The sequence below is a fragment of the Hibiscus syriacus genome, unplaced genomic scaffold (assembly GCF_006381635.1).
Source record: "Hibiscus syriacus cultivar Baekdansim isolate YM2019G1 unplaced genomic scaffold, ASM638163v2 tig00010860_pilon, whole genome shotgun sequence".
Taxonomy (NCBI): Eukaryota; Viridiplantae; Streptophyta; class Magnoliopsida; order Malvales; family Malvaceae; genus Hibiscus; species Hibiscus syriacus.
The window spans coordinates 24181-49321 of NW_024062232.1; the positions used below are offsets into that span (position 1 = coordinate 24181).

The 25141-nt window shown below is 34.7% G+C and overlaps 2 protein-coding genes across 3 annotated transcripts; both read left to right on the top strand.

Moving 5' to 3' along the window:
• The first annotated feature begins 12443 nt into the window (after positions 1 to 12443).
• Positions 12444 to 13226, top strand: LOC120204328. Its single transcript, XM_039204426.1, has 3 exons — positions 12444 to 12497; positions 12713 to 12863; positions 12950 to 13226. Exons 1-3 carry the CDS (start codon positions 12465 to 12467, stop codon positions 13204 to 13206), a joined length of 441 nt encoding a protein of 146 aa, XP_039060357.1. The 5' UTR covers positions 12444 to 12464; the 3' UTR covers positions 13207 to 13226.
• Positions 13227 to 15912: 2686 nt separating this feature from the next.
• LOC120204329 (chaperonin CPN60-2, mitochondrial-like) lies at positions 15913 to 24225 on the top strand. 2 transcript variants are annotated; one of them, XM_039204428.1, is made up of 18 exons: positions 15913 to 16006; positions 16102 to 16126; positions 16220 to 16351; positions 16769 to 16928; positions 17211 to 17386; positions 17506 to 17601; positions 17752 to 17856; positions 17989 to 18075; positions 18161 to 18250; positions 18350 to 18430; positions 18509 to 18577; positions 18749 to 18826; positions 18918 to 19013; positions 19155 to 19254; positions 19345 to 19448; positions 20188 to 20293; positions 20400 to 20509; positions 24214 to 24225. In XM_039204428.1, exons 1-17 carry the CDS (start codon positions 15969 to 15971, stop codon positions 20480 to 20482), a joined length of 1626 nt encoding a protein of 541 aa, XP_039060359.1. In that variant the 5' UTR covers positions 15913 to 15968; the 3' UTR covers positions 20483 to 20509; positions 24214 to 24225. The 2 variants fall into 2 exon arrangements, with proteins under 2 accessions (XP_039060359.1, XP_039060358.1); XM_039204427.1 differs by lacking the exon at positions 24214 to 24225 and adding an exon at positions 20556 to 20747 and having other exon boundaries at positions 15969 to 16006; positions 20400 to 20478.
• Positions 24226 to 25141: the final 916 nt, after the last annotated feature.

Here is a 25141-nt window from a genome sequence, read left to right on the forward strand (position 1 = left end):
TGAATCCACGATCTTTCTAGTAAACAATTATATAGGGTGGATATCCATTACCACAATGTCAATATTGTATACAATTGGTTCGATCAGCAGTGGTATTTCCATTTTTCCAAGCACCTCTTTTTGAGTGCCATCAAAAGCTCGCACTACATTCTGATAACTCTTCATGTGCGATTTATTTACTGGCATCCTTTGAAGTGTAACCAAATGCATTAAGTTAAGAGCAAATCCATTATCAATTAGTACTCCTGGAAACACATGGCCATGACAATGTGTGGTAATATTCAAAGCTTTCACTGATCCCATTCCACCTTTCGGTATTTCATCATCGGTGAACGTGATGTAATTATCAGAGGTTATGTGCCCCATAATCCTATAAAGCTTGTTGAGAGATATATCTTCAGGGATAAATGTTTGATTAATCATTTTTATCAAGGCATTTCTATGTGCTTCTGAATTCATCAACATATCAAGAATTGAAATTTGTGCTTGCTGTTTATGTAGTTGTTCAACCACACTATATTCGCTGTGTTTCAAAAATTTCAAAAATCCTTGTGCTTGTTTTTCTGTTAGAGGCTCATTAACTGCTGGCGAGGATTCATCATCGAATATCTTTTGAGGTATCACTATAGCTTTTCCTTTTACCTTTGCTTGTTCTAATGCATTCGATGTATCGGGAGAGTAACATCTCCCGCTTCTTGTAAAGAATTCGACTTCACTTACTGCTTCAGATGTTGAATCCACACTCTGTACTTTCTCTTTTGCTTTTTCTAGAGAAACAGAACCTCCTACCATTGAAACATTGGTAATATAATTCCAATGTACCTGCGGGTATCCTTATACGAAAATGGTAAATGAGTAGTAATAACCACTTTCGGCTTTGTTAGTGCAGGATTCACTATAGATTCCTTTACAGTGATGATCACGGGATCACTTATTCTTTGCTTAGGTATAGAATCTTCTGATGCGCAAACGTCATCTTTTTTTCTGGTTCTTCTTCAAAGAACTCTATCTCTTTGTCATTCATCAGTTTTTGCACCAAATCCCTAAATTCATGGCATAGTTGAATTCCATATCCCTTTTCTTGATGATATTCGCAATAATTCTCGCCTTCATTATTCTTTGGCTTGAATTGTTGCTGAAATAGGGAGAATTGTTAAAATATCCAACCAAAGGGAGATTTGATCTCATAAATATCCATTTTTTATTTCCTTCTATTTTCTTCCTGGATTGCGTTCACGCTTTTATCTCCATGATTTGGCAGCGGATGATTTGATGTAGCTGGTGAATTGAATTCCAGTTTTCCAGTATTAATCAAATTTTAGACCACCATTTTGAATGTCAAACAAATTTCAACAGAGTGACCCGTAATTCCGTCAGGATAAACACAATGTGCTTTCACATCGTACCATGGAGGGAATGGTGGTTGCATGGGAATCAAAGGATAGGGCCTTATGACATCGGCCTTTAACAGCGAATCATAGATCTCAGCATATGGTACTGGTAAGGGTGTAAAGGAAAGTCTTTCATTTTCCCTACGAGATCCTCTGGATTCCGTTCGATTAGTGTTTGTTTCCTCCTTCTTAACCCTTGGTTGGGTTATCGTAACACTTTTCGAGGTATCTTTGTTGTAGGCGTTCGCATTGTTAACTTCATTCTCATTTTTTCGGTACATGGGTCTTTTGGAACTAGACCCCTCACTTGATTCCATTTTGCCACTTTTCATGACATTCTCAATGAGTTCTCCAGAAATAACCAGATCTGCAAAATTTATGGTTACATTCCCCATTAAATGGCTTAAATAGCGAGCCTTTAAAGTGTGGACGAACATCACTGTGGCTTCTTTTTCTGATAGAGGTAGCTGAACTTGGGCCGCTGTATCATGCCATCTATGGGAGTACTATCTGAATGTTTCATTATTCTTTTTCTCTAGATTTTGGAGAGTCCATCTATCAGGGACCATATCTGTCACGTGGCGGTACTGCTCTAGGAATGCTTTTTCCAGATCCTTCCAGGATCTAATGTTGGCTTTGGTCAGTTGAGTATACCATTTTAAGGTTGGTCTTGTCAAACTATCTTGAAAGCAATGAATTAACAATTTCTCGTCTTTCACATGACCTGTCATTCTCTGGCAAAACATGGTAATATGGGACGAAAGGCATGTAGTACCATTATATCTATCAAATTCTAGAATTTTGAACTTGATGGGGAGGATTAGGTCCGGGACCAAACTCAACTCACTGGCGTCAAACCCATAGAACGATTCAGTTACTTCCACGGATTTTATTCTTTCCTCTAAGCTCTTGATCTGTATGGTCAATTCTTCATTGGCTTTTTGTTTCTCATTCAACTCATTCAAATCTAGAATCAGATGCTCAACATTAAATTCCCCTATCTTGACATCTGATATAAGCGGATTTTTGCTTGAAGAAGCGGGATCCACTTGTTGACTTTCATTAGGTTTGGTCTCTTGAAGTGCCGATGTACGAGCATGCATTTGCACAGGTGTGATGCCAGAATGATAAACCAGTTCTGGCGTGAAACCTAAAGGATACATAGGTTCCTGGTCGAAAGGTACAGGATTTTCATGGTTTTTTTCCAATGGTAGCTTGCTTCTTGAGCATATCTTCTATTTTATGCATCATACTGTCTTGTGAGTTTGCAATGCTAGCTTCAATTTTCTCTAACTTCATTCTCATTTCTGCCTGTTCTTTATTATGATGTTCCTCGAGACGTTGTATTTTATCCTCCATGATTTTCTTAGTAGTTTGTCTAGTACAGTAGTGATGTTGAATTTCTCATTTGGCCAGAATAACTGCGATTGAAAATCCTTTTTATATTATTTTTTCAAATTTTATTTAATGAATGTTTATCTTAATGTAAAAAATTATAAAGAAAATAATGCAATGAATAATGAATGTATGCAAAATGCATGTATGCAAAAGGTATTGATCCCAAAAAGTTAACTGTCATAGAACAATTTCCATCAGCATACAAAAGTTTCTTTATAATAGTTCATAACTACAGATATGACATAGCTTTCCTATTAAGCTCTATAATTTCTTTCATTAGCCATGTCATCTTCTTTCCATACTTAGAAACTGGATCAACGTGATGCTCAATAATCTTTTCTTCAGCAGCTAACTCCCCAATATATCTGGCAACTTCACTCATTTGTACCATGGCCTCGAATACCATACTGCCTCTTTCTCCATTTCTTTCTTCAAAGAAGTCAATAGATTTTTGCCATTGTTCATTAGTTCCCTTGAGAGTCTTCTCTAATTCAGTGATTTTGACTTGACAACAGTGCAAAGTTTTTTCAAGATCTCGGATTCGTCTTCGTAGTGAAGCGTTTTCCTCATAACTCTCTTTAAGATCACTAGGTCCTAAACGAACCTTCTCTTGGAATAATGATTCTTCAAGTTGTAAGAAGTAAGCATTAAACTCTGAGTTTTTGTTTCTAGACTGATCCAGATCCTCTTCTAGTTTTGTTCATGCTTCTTGTGTTATTTGACTGGTTTTCTGGATTTACACATTCTTGTTTCTACATCGTTGCATCCAAGTGCTGGCCACTTCTTGCTCTACTTCAAGTCTGGTGTTAAAATTTTTCCTCTCCAACTCCCATCATTCCTTTTCAACATCGAACTCTTCAATCCTTTGGCCCCTAACTTCAAGTTCAGCAATTAGATTGTTCATTTCAGATTCAAATCCCTTGAACATGGTGTTTTTCTCATCCTCAAATCTTTCAAGCATGCCATTATTCATCTCTTCTAATTCTTTAACTTGATCTCTTTCTTTCTGCATTTCATTTATACTCTCACGATTTTTGGCTTTGTGCTTTATAATTCGCCCCCTTTTGTCAATCTCAAGATCCTCCGTTTTCTACTTTCCTTTCTCAAGGCTTTTGAGCAAACGACTATTTTTTCCTTTCAAATCTTCAACTCAGCCTTTCTCGATGTTCAACTCTTTGGTCATTGATCCTGATGCTCTCCGGGATTTATATAGCTCACGGTAATTCTTCTTTAATGTTCTGAACTCACCATCAACTTTTTCTTTGTTTTCCCTCAGCATTATACATTGTGCTGAATGAAAGTCAACGTCGACGCCCAGCATAGCTTTATCTCGTCTCATTTGTTCTAACTCTTTCGACCAACCTTCTCTTTCTGCTTCAAACTCAGCTCTTAGGATTTCAATCTCTGACGGGACTACCCGGATGCGGTCTTCCATAGAGATATCCTCATTTTGATATGGTAGAAGAATATTTTCATTTTTCCTGACAGACCTCCATTCTGCATAATGAGGAGTTATCATTAACTTCGTTGCTTTGGCCCGAATACATAAAGTTGTTTTCCAAGCTGTAACGACATCCATGATATTTCTTTTGTAATTTTTGCTATGAAATGTGAACTCAGACGAATGTAATCCAATAGTAACATGAACAAATTGGCGACCCCCGTACTGCCTTATAACCAGAAGTGGTGCATATCCAATTCCTCCCCACAAACCGAGCAACATCACCAGTCGTAATTACCACATTTGTAAAAGAATTCCCTTTGAATTTTCCACGGGGTACGCCAAACGATATCTTCGCTTTGTAGATTTCGAAGGGTATTGATCCACATATCTTTCGTGACTTCTTTCGACCATTCTTGCTCCAAAAACTCTTTCAACGGTGAGTAGTTCGTACTAAAGCGATGGTATAAAACCTTTTCTGTCCTCTAAAAATGGCTGCGGATCCATACATATAACAATGGTGTACATCCCAAAAATCATCCACCTCCTAGCCTTCTACAAGCGCTTAACGATCGAAAAGTCTCTGCTAGAATTGCAGAAACAGGATTGACTCTTTTTGGTAGCTGCTCAAACAAATCTACTACTGCAGCCTCAATGTATCCAAATACTTTTGGGAAGATGATCATACCATATATACCCAGAGCAAAAATATCAAATCGTACTTTGTCATCTGGATGACTCTGAATAATTTCTTTGATGTTGGTCTAAGCAATGCCTTCGCCCTCGCCCTCGCCCATTTGTTCCGTGCGGGCTACTACCCATTCCTCTCGTACTCCTGCAATCTTTGCTAATTTAACTCGGAAAGGTTGAGTTTTAACTGACCTTGAATAAATTCGATTCTCCAAAGCCCCTTCTATATGTAGCAAAGTTGTGTACTCTTCAATAGTAGGAACCAAATCCTCCTTATTGAGAGTGAAGCAATTATAACCGGGATTCCAGAATTGAATTAGGGCTCGAAGTAAGTCATCATCAACTTTGACATAGAGCAAATAAGGAATGTCCCCGTAAGACTGATAGAACTGCAACTTTCTATTTGAATCTCAACTCTCCCAAATGCCTCGCAAATCTTGTATATCATTTCTTTTTAGAAAAACCATAGCATAACTTGCTAACTCAGGTACATAATCATCATGCAGACTGTCTCCCCCTTTTCTCTGTAAGTCCTCAGCCCACTGTCTTACTTCTGAGTTTGGAACTATTTGATTTGAACACTTTTTATCCATAGATGAAGGTTTTCCAATGAGACGATTAACTCGAAGATCAATACCTTTAATCCTTCATGATGATATGCAAACAAAAATAAAAGAAAACATAAAAGAAATGAATTAGTTCAAATAATAAGGAAGAAAAAAATTTAAATTTAATGTCTACCCAGATATTTCTATTTAACATGCTTTTTACATAGTATAATTTAAATAATCTAAATTCATATGCAATTTATTTAACAGAAAAATAAATAAATAAATTAAAAGCAAAAAGTTAGAATTCATTTCTCCTTTGTGTACACCTATTTTGGACAAAATTTCGGCATGGCTTCAGATTGAAAGAGTTTCTAGAGTTTACTATATGCAGAGTTTCAGTTCTAAGAGTAAAGGTACCCGAATTGTCCTTGTTAGTGCCCCTTGGGCTACTAACCCTCAATCCTAATCCATCACAGACTAAAGTGGATCGAGTTCAATTCGAGGGGATATACTTCTCTATGCCTGACACGGAGAATAAATTCTCACGAAGACATAGAGCATATGAACCCAAAAAGCTACTTGCTAGGTCTAACACGGAGAATAAATTCTTACAAAGACGTCGCTTTCACTCCCACTTAAAAGGGACAAGCTTGATTATAAAGCTTATGTTATGCAATGTACGTGTTGTGTGTGAGGAGAAATGTTCAAACCTCTGACAAACAAATAAATAATGAAATTTAATACTTGAAAATAAAATAAAAATCATTAATAATAAAAAATAATATATATAAATATTATGAAAATAATAAGTATATATAAAAATTTTGAAAAGCAAGAATTATAAATTAAATATATGAATTTTTAATTTCTAATTAATAGAGACAATTTATAATTGATTTTAAAAGCTTGACTAGTCCCCAGCGGCAGCGCCAAGCTGTCGTAACCGGTTTTCGTCCGGGTACGAAATTTTTACTTGGCGGGAAAAATAAAATGAATAAATAAAAGATTTTGATTTTACAAAATATTTTGGGAGTCGCCATTGACCTTTTTAGGTTAGGTAGGTCAAATACCTAAGAACAATCTTTTAAAATAGTTTTTAAGAAAACATAATTTAAAAGATAAGCTAATCTGCGTATAACCAACTATATTTTTAGTAAAGAAGGGATTCGTGGTCGATTACGTTTAGGGAAGGATTATCACCCCTATAACTCCCAAAATTGGTACTCATTAATTATAAATTGTCTCCATTATTGGAAATTTAAAAATTCGAAGATATATTTAATTTATAATCCTATTTATTTCAAATTTATTACTATAATTTTAAGAAAATTTATTAATTTATATATACATATAAATAAGATATTTATTTATTTAGAAATATCATAAAATGGCTTCTAGGTGCTTTAAGACAGCTCTTTTCTTAATATTAAAAAATAAATAAATAAAAAATAAAACATTTATCTAAAAATAATATAAAAAATAGATTTATATATAACTTATAAAAGTAAAATATTTATTTTTATTTACAAATATCAGAAAATAGACATTCAGTTGCTTTAAGACTGTCCTTTCTTAATATTGATAAATATATATTAAAATATGATTATTTTTAAAAGTAATTTATAAAATTAAATTTATAAATAGGATTTTAATAGAAAAAAAACAAAATATATAAATATTATTTATTATATATATATTTATAATAATAATAATAATTAAATATACTGAAAATAAACATATAAAATTAAAACAATAAGGAAAATAAATGAAATTAAAACTATAATATTAACATAAAAAATAATAAAACTAGTAATTAAATGAAAGTAGTGATTAAATTATAACATATAAAACTTAAATACCCTAATTAGTAATTAATCATTTAAAGTTACAGGGATTAAACATGTTATTTTACATATTTATTTACTTGGGACTAAAATAAAATTATATAAAATTAGAATATCAAATTAAAATAAATTAAAACATGCTTTTAGGATTAAAATATTAATTAATAAAATTAGAGGGCTAAATCGGTTTTTTTCTCTAAAATATATATATTTTATGTAAAGGGCTAAATTATAAATTAAACAAATTAGGAGGCCGAATTAAAAGATTATAAATTTGATTCCAGTGACTATAATGTAAAATTTCAAAACTAAGGGACTGCGGACAGAGTTTGACCTTTAATAAATTACACACAGATCCCTCCCAAAATGACGCCGTTCGGGGAGGGGTATTTATACCCTTTTAACCTGCCATTTTGGCCGGTTCTCTCATTTCTCCCTTCCCATTCTCTCTCTAAGAGAGAGAAAACAATTTTCTCTATCGCCTCTCTCTAGGTTTCCCTCACCGGAGGGAAACCAGACACCGACCGGCCGCCTTACTCCGGCACCGACCACCGCCGCCGGTTACCGTTCACTGTGGCCAAAATTTAGAAAAATAACCCCAAATCACTTTTTTCTTATCCTAAGGCCAGATAAGGCCTCTATTTCCCTTAAAAATCCCTCGATAATTCTAGATCTACAATAAACCGAGCGTTTTACCTTCGGTTTCCGTCGTCGTTTGAGATCTCCGATGGTAAGCTCCTCCTCTTTTCTCTTTTATTTATGGTTGTGGGTTGTTGGTGGTCTATGGTTGCTCGTATCTTTTCCTTTCTTTTTTTTCTCTTGTTCTCTCTATCTTGCTTGCTTTTTCTTTGTAGGTGTGGTCATATAGCCTCGATGAGGCTCTCGTCGGACTGGTCCTAAGAGGATTTTTCGGTGAGTCACCAAACTATGTGGTGACTCACCTTGTAGCTGTGATGTCGGGGCAAATGGCTCTACTGGAATCTTCAGTGGTGAGGCAGCGTGTCGGCAGTAGGCGTTGGACCACCTGGCAGTAGTTGGTTGAAGCAGTGGTGTCGGCAATAGCGTTGGCCATGATTTCTGGAAGCAGCGGCGGCCGCATGGTTGCCCTAGGGTATCATACCCTAGGGTTTTCATCTGGTGCATCTGGGACCGTTGGATCCCATTAGATCCAACGACTGATGATTGAGGGTGGCTGGAGAAATTGATACAAACCCTAAATGAGTTTAGGGTTTGTAGTTGGGCCGGTTTGGGTTGGTTTTTTGTAACTGGGTCGGTCCAGTTTTGGGTCTGTAAATAATAATAATAATATTAATAAATAATAATAATATAATTATAAAATAATAATAGTAATAAATAAAATAATAATAATAACAAATGGATGAAAAATTAGTATCTTCAGCCTGCTTAGTAATAAACCGCGTGGTGATCTCTTTTTTCATTAAAAAGCTAAATTTCCGTTTTTGGTTGTTTTGCTTTTGAAGTTTGAGCACTTGTCTGGGTAGTAGATTCCCATGATCATCACTTGCTTAGTTACTTTAGTATTCCCTTTTCCCTTGAATTCAATGCAATGCATTTTTCATTTCTTTTTGTCACTTGTTCGTTGAAGAAAACTCAGAAATTTGTAAAATGATATTTGTGAAATTTAACTGCGGAATATTCCTTTAGATTTCTGAAATTTTTTTTGAAGTTTATAATAGAGAAAATAACCTCATTGATCAAAAATGCCTTATAATATACGATTTTAACTAATTTTTTTTGGATTTGCCAAAATGACCAACTAAATCGCAATACGATCGATAATTCGCAACGCGATCTCCGGTATCGCAAATCAGTTTCCAGATTCGCAACGATAACTTCGACTATCGCAATGCGAACTTGGACTATCGCAATGACTGGTGGTATTGCATTTGTTTCTTAAGAATTTTCTCTAAAAAGATAGTATTCGCGCGGACGACGTATTACCACGACCACAACCACGACCACGAGACGAGACGAGACGGCGGCGGCGGCGGTGCACGAGAGTCCCCCTTGTTCTCTATCACTCAACAAGGAAGTGGGAAAGCCAAGCCTTAAATACCATTCCCAATAGTGTTTCCAATACTATGTGGGATTGAGCATTACCAATACTTGTTTCCAATACAATTGTGATTATTCAGGAAACAATTAACAATCATGCACCTTAAAACAACTAAATCAGCAACCAATTGCATTAGTATTATACGATTAAATATGTCATAATTAAAAGTCAATCTACAATCAATCGCGATTATTGCAATTTTAAGCAAAACATTCAAAAATAATATCACTATTTAAGGCTCAATCCCACATAGTATTGGGAACAAGTGTTGGTAATGCTCAATCCCACATAGTATTGGAAACACTATTGGGAATGGTATTTAAGGCTTGGCTTTCCCACTTCCTTGTTGAGTGATAGAGAACAAGGGGGACTCTCGAGCGCCGCCGCCGCCGCCGTTCGTCACGTCTCGTCTTGTCTCGTCTCGGGTCTTGGTTGTGGTCGTGGTAATACGCGTCTTCGACACCTCCGCGCGAATACTATCTTTTTAGAGAAAATTCTTAAGAAACAAATGCAATACCGTTCGCAACGAATTTGGAATAAATCGCAACGGATTTGGAATAAATCGTAACGCGAACTTCGAATAAATCGCAACGAATTTGGAATAAATCGCAACGAATTTGGAATAAATCGCAACGCGAACTTCGACTATCGCAACGCGAACTTGGACTATCGCAATGCGAATATGTAAATCGCAATGCGATAGTCGAAGTTCGCGTTGCGAATCTGGAAACTGATTTGCGATACCGGAGATCGCGTTGCGAATTATCGATCGCATTGCGATTTAGTTGGTCATTTTGGCAAATCCAAAAAAAGTTGGTTAAAATCGTATATTATAAGGCATTTTTGGTCACTGAGGTTATTTTCTCTTTATAATATGGTATAAGATGTTGAATTTTGTTCTGATTATGGAGGTCAGTTGTTATAGTTCATGTTCATTGCCTTAACTACATATACCTGCCTCTCTATAGTTTCCTATGTTTCTGGTCTTAGTACACTGGAATTTTAAGTTGTACCACTTTTCCCCCTTAAATTTACTTAGATAAATTGTATACAATGAATCCAATGTTGCTTATTGATATTTTTAGTTACTTATGCTTTTGTTATAAATTTACCTTGCTATTTTGACATGGAGCTGGTTGGTGGGCAGGATCCTCAATCACAAGGACGGTGAACCCCACATTTCCAGATCCTATGGAGGATAAAGCGGTAAGACTGGTTTTTTAATCTGTACTAGTAATTATATAAACAAGTTGCAAACAGATTCTTTTCAGAACTTGTCTCTGTATGTTCCACATGTATTATAAAATTAAATATCCTATTGTCCTTACACGTGTTAACTTTTTTTATCTGTGCAGATTCAATGAGTTAAGGAGAACCTTGTCAAACAAGAAAGGTAGTGGAACACCCAATGTGGTTGCTAAGCTGATGGGGCTCGACACAATACCAAAACAGCAACATAATTTAGCTGCACAAAGGTGCCATTGTAAAGGTCCTTTTCAGCGTTCTTTGAGTCAATCTGAGATACCAATGGAAGGCTGAGAGCAAGGTCAAGGCTTTTCAGCCAAGCAAATGCAACGTGAAGGAAATCTCTGTCAAGAGCTGAACAAATATAAAGATGTTTATGAAATCTGGCAACAGTCCTCTAGGACGACTAAGACAAGAGACAGCTCTCCACATAAAGGCAGTTATAATGATAACGTGATTGAGAAAAGAATAGGTCTAGTTCATCAAAAGTTTATGGAAGCTAAAAGTCTGGTGACAGATGAAAAACTTCGCCAGACAAAGGAATTTCATGATGCACTGGAAGTTTTGATTTCCAATAGAGAGCTATTCCCTAAGTTTCTGGAAGAGCCAAATTCTACTTTTTCTCAGTATATCTACAATTTCCAGTCTCCAACTCCTGAGACAAAGCGTATCACTGTTCTTAGACCTTCCATGATGGTTGACAAAGAGAAGCTTTCTGGAATAGGAAAGAAGCAAAAAACCTGTGCATATGGGTCAAGTAACTAGGTGGGATAGAAACAAAAATGTTCGTTCTCCTCCTTTCTCCTGTCCAAATGTTGATGAATATTCTCACCAAACACCTAGAATAGTGGTATTGAAGCCCAGCCTTGAGAAGACTCGGGACATTAAGACTGTCACATGTCCTTCTTTCTCATCACCTAGGTTAGTGCATGGTGAAGTTTCTTTTGAGGAACCTGAAGATGTTGTACAAGAACTGAGAGAAGTGCCCAAGGGAATCACTAGAGAGATGCAAGAAAATATGATGCATCACAGGAGGGAAGAAACGTTGCTCCCTTCTGTGTTTTCTAATGGTTATACCGGTGATGATAGTTCATTTAATAGATCTGAAAACGAGTGTGCTGCGGAAAACTTCAGTGATTCAGAAATAATGTCACTAACTTCTAGACATTCTTGGGGTTACATCAATAGGTATGGTAGCCCTTATTCTTCCTCGTCTTTCAGCCGTGCATCATGTTCTACTGAGTCTTCAGTCTGCAGGGAAGCAAAGAAACGGCTTTCAGAAAGATGGGCCCTGATGACATCAAATAAAAGTTCCCTATAACAAAGACACGTGAGAAAATCAAGCACATTAGGTGAGATGCTTGCTGTTTCTGATACCAAAATGTTGGTAAAATCTGAAGAAGAGGGAAGTAATAAGGAACAAGGAACTTAGGGATCAACTTCCTTCATAACTTTGAATAAAGAAGAAAGTACAAGTGATTCTTCCAAGAACCTTCTCAGGTCAAAACCTGGGCCCCTGGAAAGCTTGAAGTTGAAGTTTCAGATCCCGGAGATAGCAAAGAACGAGCTTCCAAGGAACTGACAAAGGCAAAGAGCATGAAATCTTCTTTAAAGGGAAAAGTCTCAAGCTTATTCTTCTCTAAGAAAACAAATAAATAAAAATCTAGTGGATCTCAAGCTACTGATATATCTCCATCTGCAACTCCTGGAACACCTGGCTCACCCATAATTCATCCTAGAAAGATTAACAATAATGCACCTCAGTGTGTTAATGATAGTTGCAGCCAAGTGTGTTCCTCTGAAACTCGCTTACCAGATTTGATTAGTATGGGACAGAAACAAGGCATGATTTCCGTCCAGGTACTTCAAACTTCCCGAGTTTCTGAGCAATTCATATATTTATTGAATGTTTACATCTTGTTTTGTACAAATACATCAAATCTGCTCTAGTTTTTCTATGCTGATCTGATATTTGATTGATATGATGGTCAAGATGGAAAGTGCAACAATATTTCCTCCCATATATAATCTAGGAGCTAGACATAAATCATCAATACTTTGGTTGCTTTTTGCAGGCAGGGTTGTCTGTAGCAAAAACTTCAATGGCTGCCCACATGAATGAGAATCAGGACCAGCCGAGCCCTATCTCAGTTTTAGAAGCTCCATTTGATGAGGAAGAGAACACAATTCAAGTGTCCTCTGGCAGTTTTAAATCTCTACGCCGAGGTAAACTTCACTTATTAATACTGGAAAAAATTATTAGTTGTCTTTTTTTTTTCTTGTCCTAATTTATCGTCCCTTTCATAATACAGGTTTGGAGGTGCCACTTAAGTGTAACTTGATTGACAAGTCACCGCCTATCGAATCAATTGCTCACATCCTCTCATGGGGTGGTTCTTGTTCAGAGACAGCCACAAAACTCTCTACGGTTTCCCCCGGTGCCAAGGAAGAAGAGGATTGGGTTTTCTCAGTCCAATCACTATTATCAGCCAGCAGTCTTAACGGAGAGGTGCGAGCCAAGTCGTTTAGATGGCATTCACCTGAAAGCCCGTTGGACCCATCCTTGTGAGACAAATATGCCGACTTGAATGCCAAGCAACCTCTACCTGAGTCGAAGCGACGACAATGGAGATCAAACATGAAGCTCGTGTTCGATTGTGTCAATGCAGCATTACTAGAAATCACAGGTTCGGGTCCAGACAGTTGCATCTGGACAAAAGGCATGGACGGTGCATCTCCCATGCTGGTTGACCAAGTATGGGCACGAATGGAGGAACTGTTTTCCGGTGAGGTGAAATATGGTTTGGTGGGTGATGATGGGGACAGCAGCAACTTGGTGCAGAAAGAAGTAGTGAGTGAAACGTGGGTTGATCAAATGAAATTGGAAAAAGATGATTTGGGAAGAGAGATAGAGGGTAAGTTACTAGAAGAGGTTGTGGAAGAGGCAGGGGCGTGGATTTGAGAAGGTAGGCCTTTGTACTCTCTCCATGGATTCTTACTTTTATTGATTTGTGGTTAACGATGATCCTGATCTATGCTTTATTTGTTTAATGCTGTACATAAGATAATAATAATATTAATTTAGTGATTAATTTTTTTATTTAGTTTCAATCAAGTCATTAATCTTAAATTATTGACGTGTCAATTTAATAAATGTAAAATTGGTTCTTTTTACCCCTATTTTTATTAGAAGAATAATGAGGAGCATTTTAACCTTTAGGGAGTGTTTGGTTAACATAAAAGACTATTATTAAGAAGAATAATTTTTTCAGAATTATATTCTCACGTTTGGTTCGCGGAAAATATCTTATCAGATAATAATTTATTACCAATAGTAGCATTTTTAGTTAAAATGATAAGAATGTCATTACCTCCAAATTTTTAGTAAGACAATGATTTTTTTTTATATGGAACTTTCTCAATTCTTATTCTTTTTATTTTGCTCATAATTATAAATTTAATAATAATAATAATAATATACAAAGAGTTTAATTTAGTAAAATAATAATAAATTCGAGTAGTTAACATTATTTCATATTTTTAATATTTGTATTTTAATCATTTTATAATTTTGTGAGGTAAAAATGTTATTATTGTAAAAAAATGTAATTATTTAAAATAATATTTAAGTTTGAGTCATTAAAAAGTAGATCTTGTGTATTAAAAATAACATATTTGTATACTTGAGATCATAATATTATTTTTTATATTATATTATATTTTATATAATTAAATATGATACTTATAAAAATATTTAAAAATAGGAATTTAATATATTAATTATATTAATTATACGTTAAATACATTTTTTAAACTTGGATAGTGTAACAATTAAAATAATTTTATACATTTTCATTCAAATATTTAGAATTTAATATTAAAGTTTAATTTTAAAAAAACATATATTACAAATATAATTTGATAAAATATACATCTAAGTAATTTTATAGTATTCTAACCAAATATTATAATCTTACATTTCTTCTAAACAAATTAAACAAAATAATACAACATTCCCAAAATAATATTACATTTTAATAGTCTTATTCCCAAAATCAAACTTATTCTTACTATTTTATGGTATATAATACAAGGTTATTTACCGTACATGCTACATCTGTCATATGTGATCTTGATATAGGATAGTACAACGTGTAGTAGCATATATAAAATAGCGGACAAAAAGGCTTTCAAAAAAAATGTATTAAAATATTATTATCATAAACGTTGGAGGATTGGCATTATATTTACTCAAAAAATTATTGTTATATTTTCACCTAGTATTTACGAATATATTAAATAAAAATATTTGTGAACATTAAACAAATAAATATGAATACAAATAATTTTAAATAAACAAACAATAATGAATAAAGTTGATTCGTTAAAACTCAATTCATATACTATTAAATCCCAAACCATTTTGCCAAAATCCATTGCTTGCTACAAACCGTATACAATGGAGTTTGTATCACAAAAAGATGTTATCAGAGGGGACCTATATCGCAGTAAATACAGCATTCATCAATCTTATGCCAGTAGAATAGTCGAGCTTTATATATTCTGCACAAATGACTGCACTATGTATGTTCCATTCTTTGTTTGAAACGTTGGTTTAGTTAACCAAGTCATTAAAAAATCTTAAAAAAATTAATCCCAAAGTTATGTAATATTGTTGTCTTTATAGAAATGTTGTGTGCTTTTGTTGTTTCTCATAATGAGTTTGGTCTTGCTATGTTTTCCACAATTAAATGCTTTTCTTCGGTGCTGGGTTTAGGGTTAATTAGCTAATCACATGAATAAAACAACTTTGAAAATATTGTCTTAATTTCACCACTATTTTCCTAACATTAATTAGGTAATTATAAATGGTTTTTTATTGCTCTCCTTGTTCAAAAGGTTTCACTTGACTATTTCAGATCAATCTGAATTACATATATATCAAGCATCCAATGAAAACGTTTTACATATATAAAGATTTAAACTCGATATTTACTTAAATAATATCAAATTGTTAACTTATTCAATCTTCGTAATTGTATTCATCCAACATTCTATTGATTTGATCTCACTAATTAATGGACGTACAAGTGTTCATTATTCTATACTTTTTAAAAAATAATTTTAAATTAAATCAAATTTTGTGATATAAATTTAATTGATTTTTAATTTAAATATTCAATTGATTTTTAATTTTGGAACATTGGCTGCTCATACAAACCCAAAGCCATCGAGTGAGTCAGGTTTCTTCTAGATCCTTCGTCTCTTTTCTCTTTAAAACCTTTCTCTTAAACCCTAAAACTTTCATCTTCTGCTTTTGCCTCCGCCACCATGTACCGCTTTGCCTCTTCCCTTTCCTCCAAAGCTAGGTAAACACCACCACTACCACAATCTCCATCTCTTTTATGTCTAATGAAATGTTTTTATTGTTTTCTAATTACATTTCCTCCTTTCCAACGTGTAGGTTGGCTAAGAGCAATGCCCAATTGGTAATACTTTTCTTTTCTCTTTTGATTCGAATACGCTTTCTCTGTTTTGTAGTAGCATGGAATTGTGACGTGGATATTTGTTTTATGTTACAGATTGGGAATAGGTTGAGTTGGAGCAGAAACTATGCGGCTAAAGACATTAGATTTGGTGTAGAAGCACGCGCCTTGATGCTTAGGGGCGTTGAAGAGCTGGCCGACGCCGTTAAAGTCACCATGGGTCCAAAAGTCAGCCCTTTATTCTCATTTCGTGTTCTTCTGCTTCCTCCTCTTCTTAAATTGTAGTATATGCGAATATAAAATACAATGTAATATAATATAATGTGAAACGGTGTGAAGTATGATTTTTTATTTGATAATCCTATATATAATATGTTTTTTTGGAAATTAAATCTGTTTTTTGAAATTATTGTGAAAAATTTTTGTACTGGGATTAGGACCATGAAGGGTCCTTTTAACTGCTTTTAATGAGTTAAAGATTCTATATTATTTGGCTAAGCATTTTTCCTGGTCTAACGGATTTGTTTATATGCATATGAACACATACATATGTGGGGAGATATAATGGCTTCACTTCCAGTGATGGGTTTGTGCTTTGGTAGATTTTAAACTAAAGTTGCTGTTTTTTTATTAACTTTTTCACAGGGGCGTAATGTTGTTTTGGAACAAAGTTTTGGAGCCCCTAAGGTGACAAAAGATGGTGTTACTGTAGCCAAGAGCATTGAATTTAAAGACAAAGTTAAAAACATCGGCGCATCTCTTGTAAAGCAGGTTGCAAATGCCACTAATGATGTTGCTGGGGATGGTGAGGTTCATATGTTATAGTAGCTTACAATTTTAGTGAATCATGTTGGTAATGTTGATGTTTTATCCTTTCCTAATCGCTTGTATGAAAACCATAGGAAAGACCTCCATTTTTGACCTTAGAGTTATGAGCTTGAATTCAATGACAGAAGACTTCATTTTTGTTGCGATGTGACACCAGAGTAGATGTAGGAAATATGGGACAATCTGGATTTTCATAAGCATAATGGAAACCTTGATGACATGGGATAATTTACTGATGTAAAGCTTGTGTTATTTGCAGGAACCACTTGTGCAACAGTGCTCACCCGGGCAATATTTGTTGAAGGTTGCAAGTCAGTAGCCGCTGGAATGAATGCCATGGACCTTAGACGGGGAATTACAATGGCAGTTGATGCAGTTGTGACAAATTTGAAGAGCAGAGCACGGATGATCAGCACATCTGAGGAAATTGCACAGGTTTGCTTTGACGAAAGCAGCCTTTTTTCTAAGACTGGACAGCTTGATAGACCGGACCACTATAATTGATCCAGTGTTTTGTATATTAAATATTACTCATACTATTGTTTCCACTGAAGGTTGGAACAATATCTGCAAATGGAGAAAGGGAGATTGGAGAGCTCATTGCCAAGGCTATGGAGAAAGTTGGAAAAGAAGGTGTTATTACCATTGCTGTAAGTCGTTTCTTTGATTCTTTTCCTTTTGTCTCTTTCTGTTACTTGGGTGAAGTTCTTTATTTACTGTGCCATTTTCTGTCTGATTGGATTTGAGTTATTCAGAATTTCAGGTATGTTTACTTTCTGTCTCCCTTAAATTGTTTTCAGGATGGGAAAACCTTGTACAATGAATTGGAGGTTGTTGAGGGAATGAAGCTTGACAGGGGCTACATATCCCCTTACTTTATCACTAACCAGAAGAACCAAAATTGTGTAAGTATGTTTTGGTTTATAATATTTGGTGGTTCCTTGGCATTGTATTGCCAGGAAAAATTGGGGCATTGCTTCTAGTTTGCCATATAAACATCATATTCATTTGACAAGCTTTTGATGTTATTTTGGTAGGAATTGGAGAATCCACTCATTTTGATCCATGAGAAGAAGATCTCAAATTTGTCTGCTTTGGTTAAATTTTTGGAATTGTCCTTGACAGTGAGTGGTTCTATCCGAGGAAAATTGCCAATATAATGTAAATCATGTTATCACATTCATAAAAAAATATGTTGTGTTTCTCCAGAAGCAAAGGCCTTTACTAATTGTTGCTGAAGATCTTGAAAGTGAAGCACTTGCAACACTCATTCTGAACAAGCTTCGTGCTGGCCTCAAGGTATTGTTTGTACCTTTCCATTTTAAATTGTGGCTATTATTTAGGCTCTTGCTATCCAGATTCAGATCTTAACTTTTCTCATTGTGGTTGATTTGTAAGGTGTGTGCTATTAAGGCACCAGGTTTTGGAGAAAATAGGAAAGCTGGTTTGCAGGACCTTGCGGCTCTCACAGGAGGCCAAGTAGGTTTTCTCTATCTCAACTTAAAACTTTACATTGCTACTTTAACCACCATATTCTGTAACCTGTTTTCTTTATAGGTAGTAACTGAAGACCTTGGTCTCGACATTGAAAAGGTGGGAGCAGAGGTGCTAGGCTCTTGCAAAAAGGTTGGTTAATCAACATCTTCCTTGCTAATATGCCATGTGGTTGCGGCTTCAACAGCTTAAATGAGAATTTGTCTTCTTACTCAGTTTCTCTACCAGCATCATTTTTTTGACAGGTTAATTTGTTAATTTTGTTGTGGATTTGTAAGCTGATTTTTATGGCTTGAAGTGTAGGTTACAGTATCAAAGGATGACACAATTTTCCTTGATGGAGCTGGCGACAAAGCTGCTATTGAAGAAAGATGCGAACAAGTTAGTTTAATTGCTGGTTTTACATGCCTTTTGCAATTATCATGTTTTTCTGTTAGTAGCATTCAGTAACTGGCTTATGATTATGCTACAGATAAGATCTTCTATGGAACTAAGTACTTCTGATTATGATAAAGATAAGTTACAAGAACGGCTTGCAAAGCTTTCTGGTGGTGTTGCAGTTTTGAAGGTTAGTTAGTCTAAAGAGAGATGATGATTCATCAAAATTTGTCACTATGAATTAATGCAACAAGCTATAGAATAACAAGTGATTTGATTGTTGTCCCTGAAACTGTTCCCTTCAAGCACCATTGTATGATTTTTTTTGTAGATTGGAGGAGCAAGTGAAGTAGAAGTTGGTGAAAAGAAGGATAGAGTTACCGATGCCCTAAATGCTACCAAAGCTGCCGTGGAAGAAGGAATTGTTCCTGGTATGCTTTTAAATTGAAATTTTGGTTCCTATGGTTGATTTTTTTGGATTTATGTTGTCATATGGTATGTAAAGGGTTTCCCATTCACAGGTGGTGGCGCTGCCCTTCTTTATGCATCAAAGGAGCTTGAAAACATGGACACTGAAAATTTCGATCAGAAGATTGGTGTGCAGATCATCCAGAATGCTCTTAAGGTTAAAACTGGTTATCATTATATTTTTTGTTTCAAATGGATTGTTCTCTTATAGAACCTTTATTCAAAAAATAAAACATGGAATTTTTGAAGTAAATCTTAGGTTTAAGAACTGTGTAATGCTGTTTACAATCCTCTTTGTAGGTAAGATAGTCTAGGGATGGGTACGGGGTGGGGCTTGGTCGGTTTTCTGGCCGACCTGACCTGAACCGAGAGTTAGTCTTTCATCCGATTCCTGAACCAACCTGCACTAACTTTTGATGGTGCTCCACCTGCCCTGAATTTTAGGGTTAAAATCCGTTCCGGCCCCAGAAACAAAAAGGTAAAGCTGTGGACCCATCAACTTTAAGCGTGTGTTGATGGAGCCGATATGACCAGCTTACAACCCCAATTTCACCCAGAGCCAGAAATAGGGCACCAAAACATCAACCGTTCATCAACCATAAATCATCAGCTTATTGAAAGCAAAATTGCAAAGTTGAGAATCATTGGAACAAAAACAGGAAACACAGAAGGAAAATAGTAAAAAATCTGCTTCGAACAGAATCAGCCTACCAACAAGAGTAGCAATAATAATGAGGGTTTTGTGCCAACTCTCCAAACCTGTTGGATTGGGTAATTTGACCACCCCTAGATAGGGGCCATATTAACTTTTTGAGCTATAAGAACTGAACATATATTATATTATAAGTCAGAGTGTTGTATGTATGTTTTTAGTTTACAAGTTGTCATTTCTACAGATGCCTGTGCATACAATTGCTTCCAATGCTGGGGTTGAGGGAGCGGTGGTTGTTGGAAAGCTACTGGAACAGGATAACCCTGACCTAGGATACGATGCTGCTAAAGGTTTTTTATCCTTCTTTCTCCAACAGAAACATATTAAAATTATTTAGGTTATCAAGAAAGTTTTGTGAATTGAAATATGATCATTTTTCCAATTATATTTGTGCAGGTGAATATGTAGACATGGTAAAAGCAGGAATCATCGATCCTTTGAAAGTCATAAGAACAGCCTTGGTAGATGCTGCAAGGTGATTTATAGAAGCCTAACATTTTTTCCCCGTTGGTTAGTGCCTACATCTTAATTATGGCTTGTGTGCAAGTGCAGTGTGTCTTCTTTGATGACCACAACAGAAGCAATCGTTACTGAAGCTCCGAAGGATGAAAAGGAAGGAACCACAACCCCTGGTGGCATGGGCGGCCTAGATTACTAGAGATTTTGCAGATGGGAACAATGAGGTGCTGGGTTTCCAAACTTGTTGACCTGAACTATAATATATTTGATTAAAGCTGATGAAAATATTTTTAGGGTAATAGACGGGGTGTTCCATTTCATTGTTGAGAACTTTGTTATGTCCCATATTCATGGAGTATCTGCTTTGTTACTGCCTTCTGCTTTTTTGTTTAAGGAAATCAATTAATGCGCTGCAGGCATTATTCGTTAGTTGAATTGAGCATGGATTTTTTTGGTACTATATAAATGCTTTTCTTCTCTTAATAAGTTGGGCGTAGAGTTGTCTTTGCAACAAGTTCACGGCTTATGAAATCTATTTGAGTCGAGTTACCTTCGTTGCAATAATGAGAGTTCTTCCATTGTCTTTAACAACGAACATATAGATATTTTTGCGTTAATAAGAGGGGCTCCCTTATTGTTTCTACCGAGGTAAAGATGTTTCAGATCAATCTACAGTATTCTTCTAGGAGCGTAGAGATGCCTCCTCTCTCCCTCAAGCGTCTTTAGAGTCTAGTTGCGACCGTCTTTAGAGTAGGGTTGACAATGGATACTGGATCCGACAATATGTAGATCCAGGTCTATTTTATAGGGTATGGATCTTAAAATTTTGTACTAGATAGATTCGGACTAGATTTGGATCTTCTTATTAAAGTACAAATTCGGGTTCGGATCTGATACTAAGATACTGAGTTTGGATCCGTTTTTCCGTTTATAGAAAAGTTCATCTTTGATTTTATTAGACGTTGATGATTTAAGTAGTGATTAAGAATAACACTCTAAGGAGGTAAAAGTACGATATTCGTCTGCTTGCAACAATAAAATGTTTTCTGATTTATATTTTTTAATGTTTGTGTTATTCAAAAGATATTTGTGTAATTGTGTAGGATTTTTTTTAGACTTTAGTTTATCGTTTTTTATTATGTTGCTAGTTGTATTGAAATTAATTTTGCTTCCATCGGAGATACGTTGTAAAATTAATTAATAACAATTTTATTACATTAAAACATAGATCAAATGATCATTTATTTAACAAACCCGTTTTGGATTTGGATCCGTGAGATCCGTTGGATCTAGATATAGTTCCCAATTTTTTAGACTTGTGGATCCGGGGTGAATCTGAATCTAGTATGTGAAAATGGGTTTGGGTCTGGGTTTAGTTGGATCCAGTCCAAATTCGGCCCTCCCTACTTTAGAGTCTAAGGTGGTGTTTGTTTTTGAAGAGGTAAAATGTCTGCAGTCTGCGGACCACATCTGCAGGCATCTGCAGCAGAAGAGGTGGACCAAAAGTCTGCAGTCTGCAAGAAAAAGACTGTTTGTTTTTTAACGTCTGCAAACTGCTAAAATAAACTGAAATATAAATAAACTGATTTTTTAAACTTAAAAGAGTTTTGTAATACTGATATTTAAATAATTTTAGTTTTACAATACTAAAATTTAAATAATTTATACAACTACAATAATAATTTTTTAAAAAAAACAAACACTACCTTATTAATTCTATTATAAGTCTCATATAATCACATGTATTATTAGTTTTATAAGTTTTATAGAATAAAATTTATAAATGATCATTAAATTATATGATTTTTTTAAATATGTAATTTTGTAATACTTTTAATTTTTTAAATATATATTCATAATTTTTTATAATTATATGATATTTTTAGAAAATATTTTTTAATTTATCAAATTATTTTATGATTATTTTTATTTAATTGTGATTATATTTTAAAATTTTAAAAACATAATTTATAATTTTTTATATTTAAAATCTTAATTATCAAACAATGAAATCATTTTTTATTAAGCAATGTGGTTTAAATACTTACATTTTGTATAAAAAGTTTAAATATAATTTAAAAATAACAAATCTAAAAAATATTATATTTAAACTTAAATCAAAATAATTAAAATAAATATAAAATTTTAATAATATATAAATAATTTATATGATATAAAATTAAATATCTATAATATAATATTAAAAAATTAATATTTAATTTATTTAAAAAATTAATATTAAATTAATATCTATAATAATATTAAAATATTAATATTTAATTTATTTAAAAAATTAATATTAAAATTAAAATCAAATATAATATAAAATTAAATAAAATCTCTTTGAAGAGGTTAGAAGACGTCTGAAGACATAAGACCACGTCTGCGTCGCGCACCACGCGCAGACGTTAGAAGGGCTTCTGTCTTCTAAAAAACAAACGGTCTGCGAAGCCCAATGTCTGCGCGTGGTCTGCGCGACGCAGACATAAGAGCTTTGCAGACCTTACACAGTAAAAACAAACACCACCTAAGAATGTTGAGATACTTTAGTTCCTCGACTAAAAGATCTTTTCTACCGTCTCTCTATCATCGATTGATAGAGAGTGGAGATGCAATCGTTCTGTCAATAGGAGTTCTATTGCTGCTTTCAGAAATGTCGAATACCTCTACTTTGAAATTGTTCGAGCTACCTTTGCACATTATATGATATTCTACTAGGAATGAGGAGATGATTTACATTGTAGTTGCTACAACTAAAGATATTTTTAAAGAGTGTTGAGATGTCGCGCCTCTAGTGATGGAAGTCTCTCCATTGTTATTATGAACGCCGGGATATCTTTGTCAAGGGAAAATTAAAATTCCACTTTAAAATATCTTCCGTTTAAAGGCTCGGAGAAGAGTCAATATCAATCTCGTTCAAAACATGTTTCGCACAATTACAGAACTATTTTCAGCCTTCCTAAGAGGGGTTATAAGAGTTGAAAGATAACTTTCCTTGACAAACGTCCCACAGGGATGCATTATTTGACATAAACATTTGCCGATATGTAAATAATAGACATCACATAATTAACTGTTAACAGATATTCTGTTGAAACTTTTGCTAATTTATCCTAAAGATTTAGGAATATCTAGTCTAGAACAAAACCATATCACTCGGACATCCTCCCATGCATGAGTGTCGTTAATTACCTTATGTTTGATTTAATATATATGGGTGTTTAATTTGCCAAAATCAATTTATGTATGCAAAGCGACAACAAAAATAGAACAATGGACGACAAAGCAGAAGACAGGTAACATAAGAAAACAAGGGGCACAACATACTATAAAGAAAAAGACATGATGATACATGAGAAAATAAGGGACATAAAACACGACAACATTTCAACACCCAAGAAACATTACTACAATCTTATACAGGCCAAATTGGCACATTACGGCTCCCGAGTAAATTATTTAGCCCATTAGGGCACCTAAACTTTTACTTTGGGATCTACGATAATTGCAACACTTCCCATGGAACTTGTCACGCCGGTGTGACGAGTTTCATGGGATATAATTTTTTAATAGGCCCTGTCAGGTGGGCCCTACACTCGAATTAAACAAATTTCTTTTATAAAAAATTTTTTTATTTTGTAATTTTTTTAAAAGAAAATTAAAAAAAATATTTTATTCCCATATTTGAGCAATGTTGATAGTATCGATACTACCTTGTGAGTATCGATACTTTCATTACTTTTGGTATCAGTATCATATGAACAATATCGGTACTAAGTGTACAAAAACATGTTTTGTGCTAAATTCCAAGTAAAATGAACCTTGAATTAATTTCGAAAACTTTGAAAACTCTTGAACAAATTCAATTCAAGTCAAAAAACATTATGCCTTAATTGTTATATCAAAATATAGTTCAACATTTGTAACGCTTATTTTAGCATGCAACACGATATTTTGGAAGATGTAGACAATGTTTTCGGTTATGACCTTCACCTCTGCAGTGGCCACAAAGTTTTGGTGGACCTGGCTCTCTTTGAGGATCATCCATATCGGTATGAATTTGACTAGAATTAGGTCTACCCCGTAACTTCCTACGCAATCGAGGATTTGGCAACCATTCCTTAGAAATTGTGCATGTAGGCAAGTATGCTTCATTTGAGAGGTACTTGAAGTCACAACTGTAAATGTTGTGCATAGTGTGCAGGCTATAACAATCATCAACATATAAGTATGGGTTAAAATTGATGTGCATACATGCAGCAACAGCGTGAGCGCATGGGAACCTAAAAGCTTGAAATCGACCACAATCACACCATCTTCTATTCAGATTACTAATGTATGTTGTTAAATTACTTCCCTCATGTGGTTGAACTAGAGCTTGGGCAACGAAATCAGAATCAAGTCTGGAAAAATTGTGGACAAACATTGATGTCCTATGTGTTTGATTATTTTGCATTGCCTTCTCTAAATATGGAGCCCAATTTCTCCCATCGCTGATCATGACATCAATTTGTTCACTTTTTTCTGCCCATACTTTACCGAACCTAAAATAAGTCTCCCTAACAATTCTCGCTATCGGGAGATGTCGAGTCCCTTTCAGCACTGAGTTGATACATTCAACATGGTTGATATTCATATGGCCGTAACGTCGACCCTCAACATCATATGCTTGTGACCAT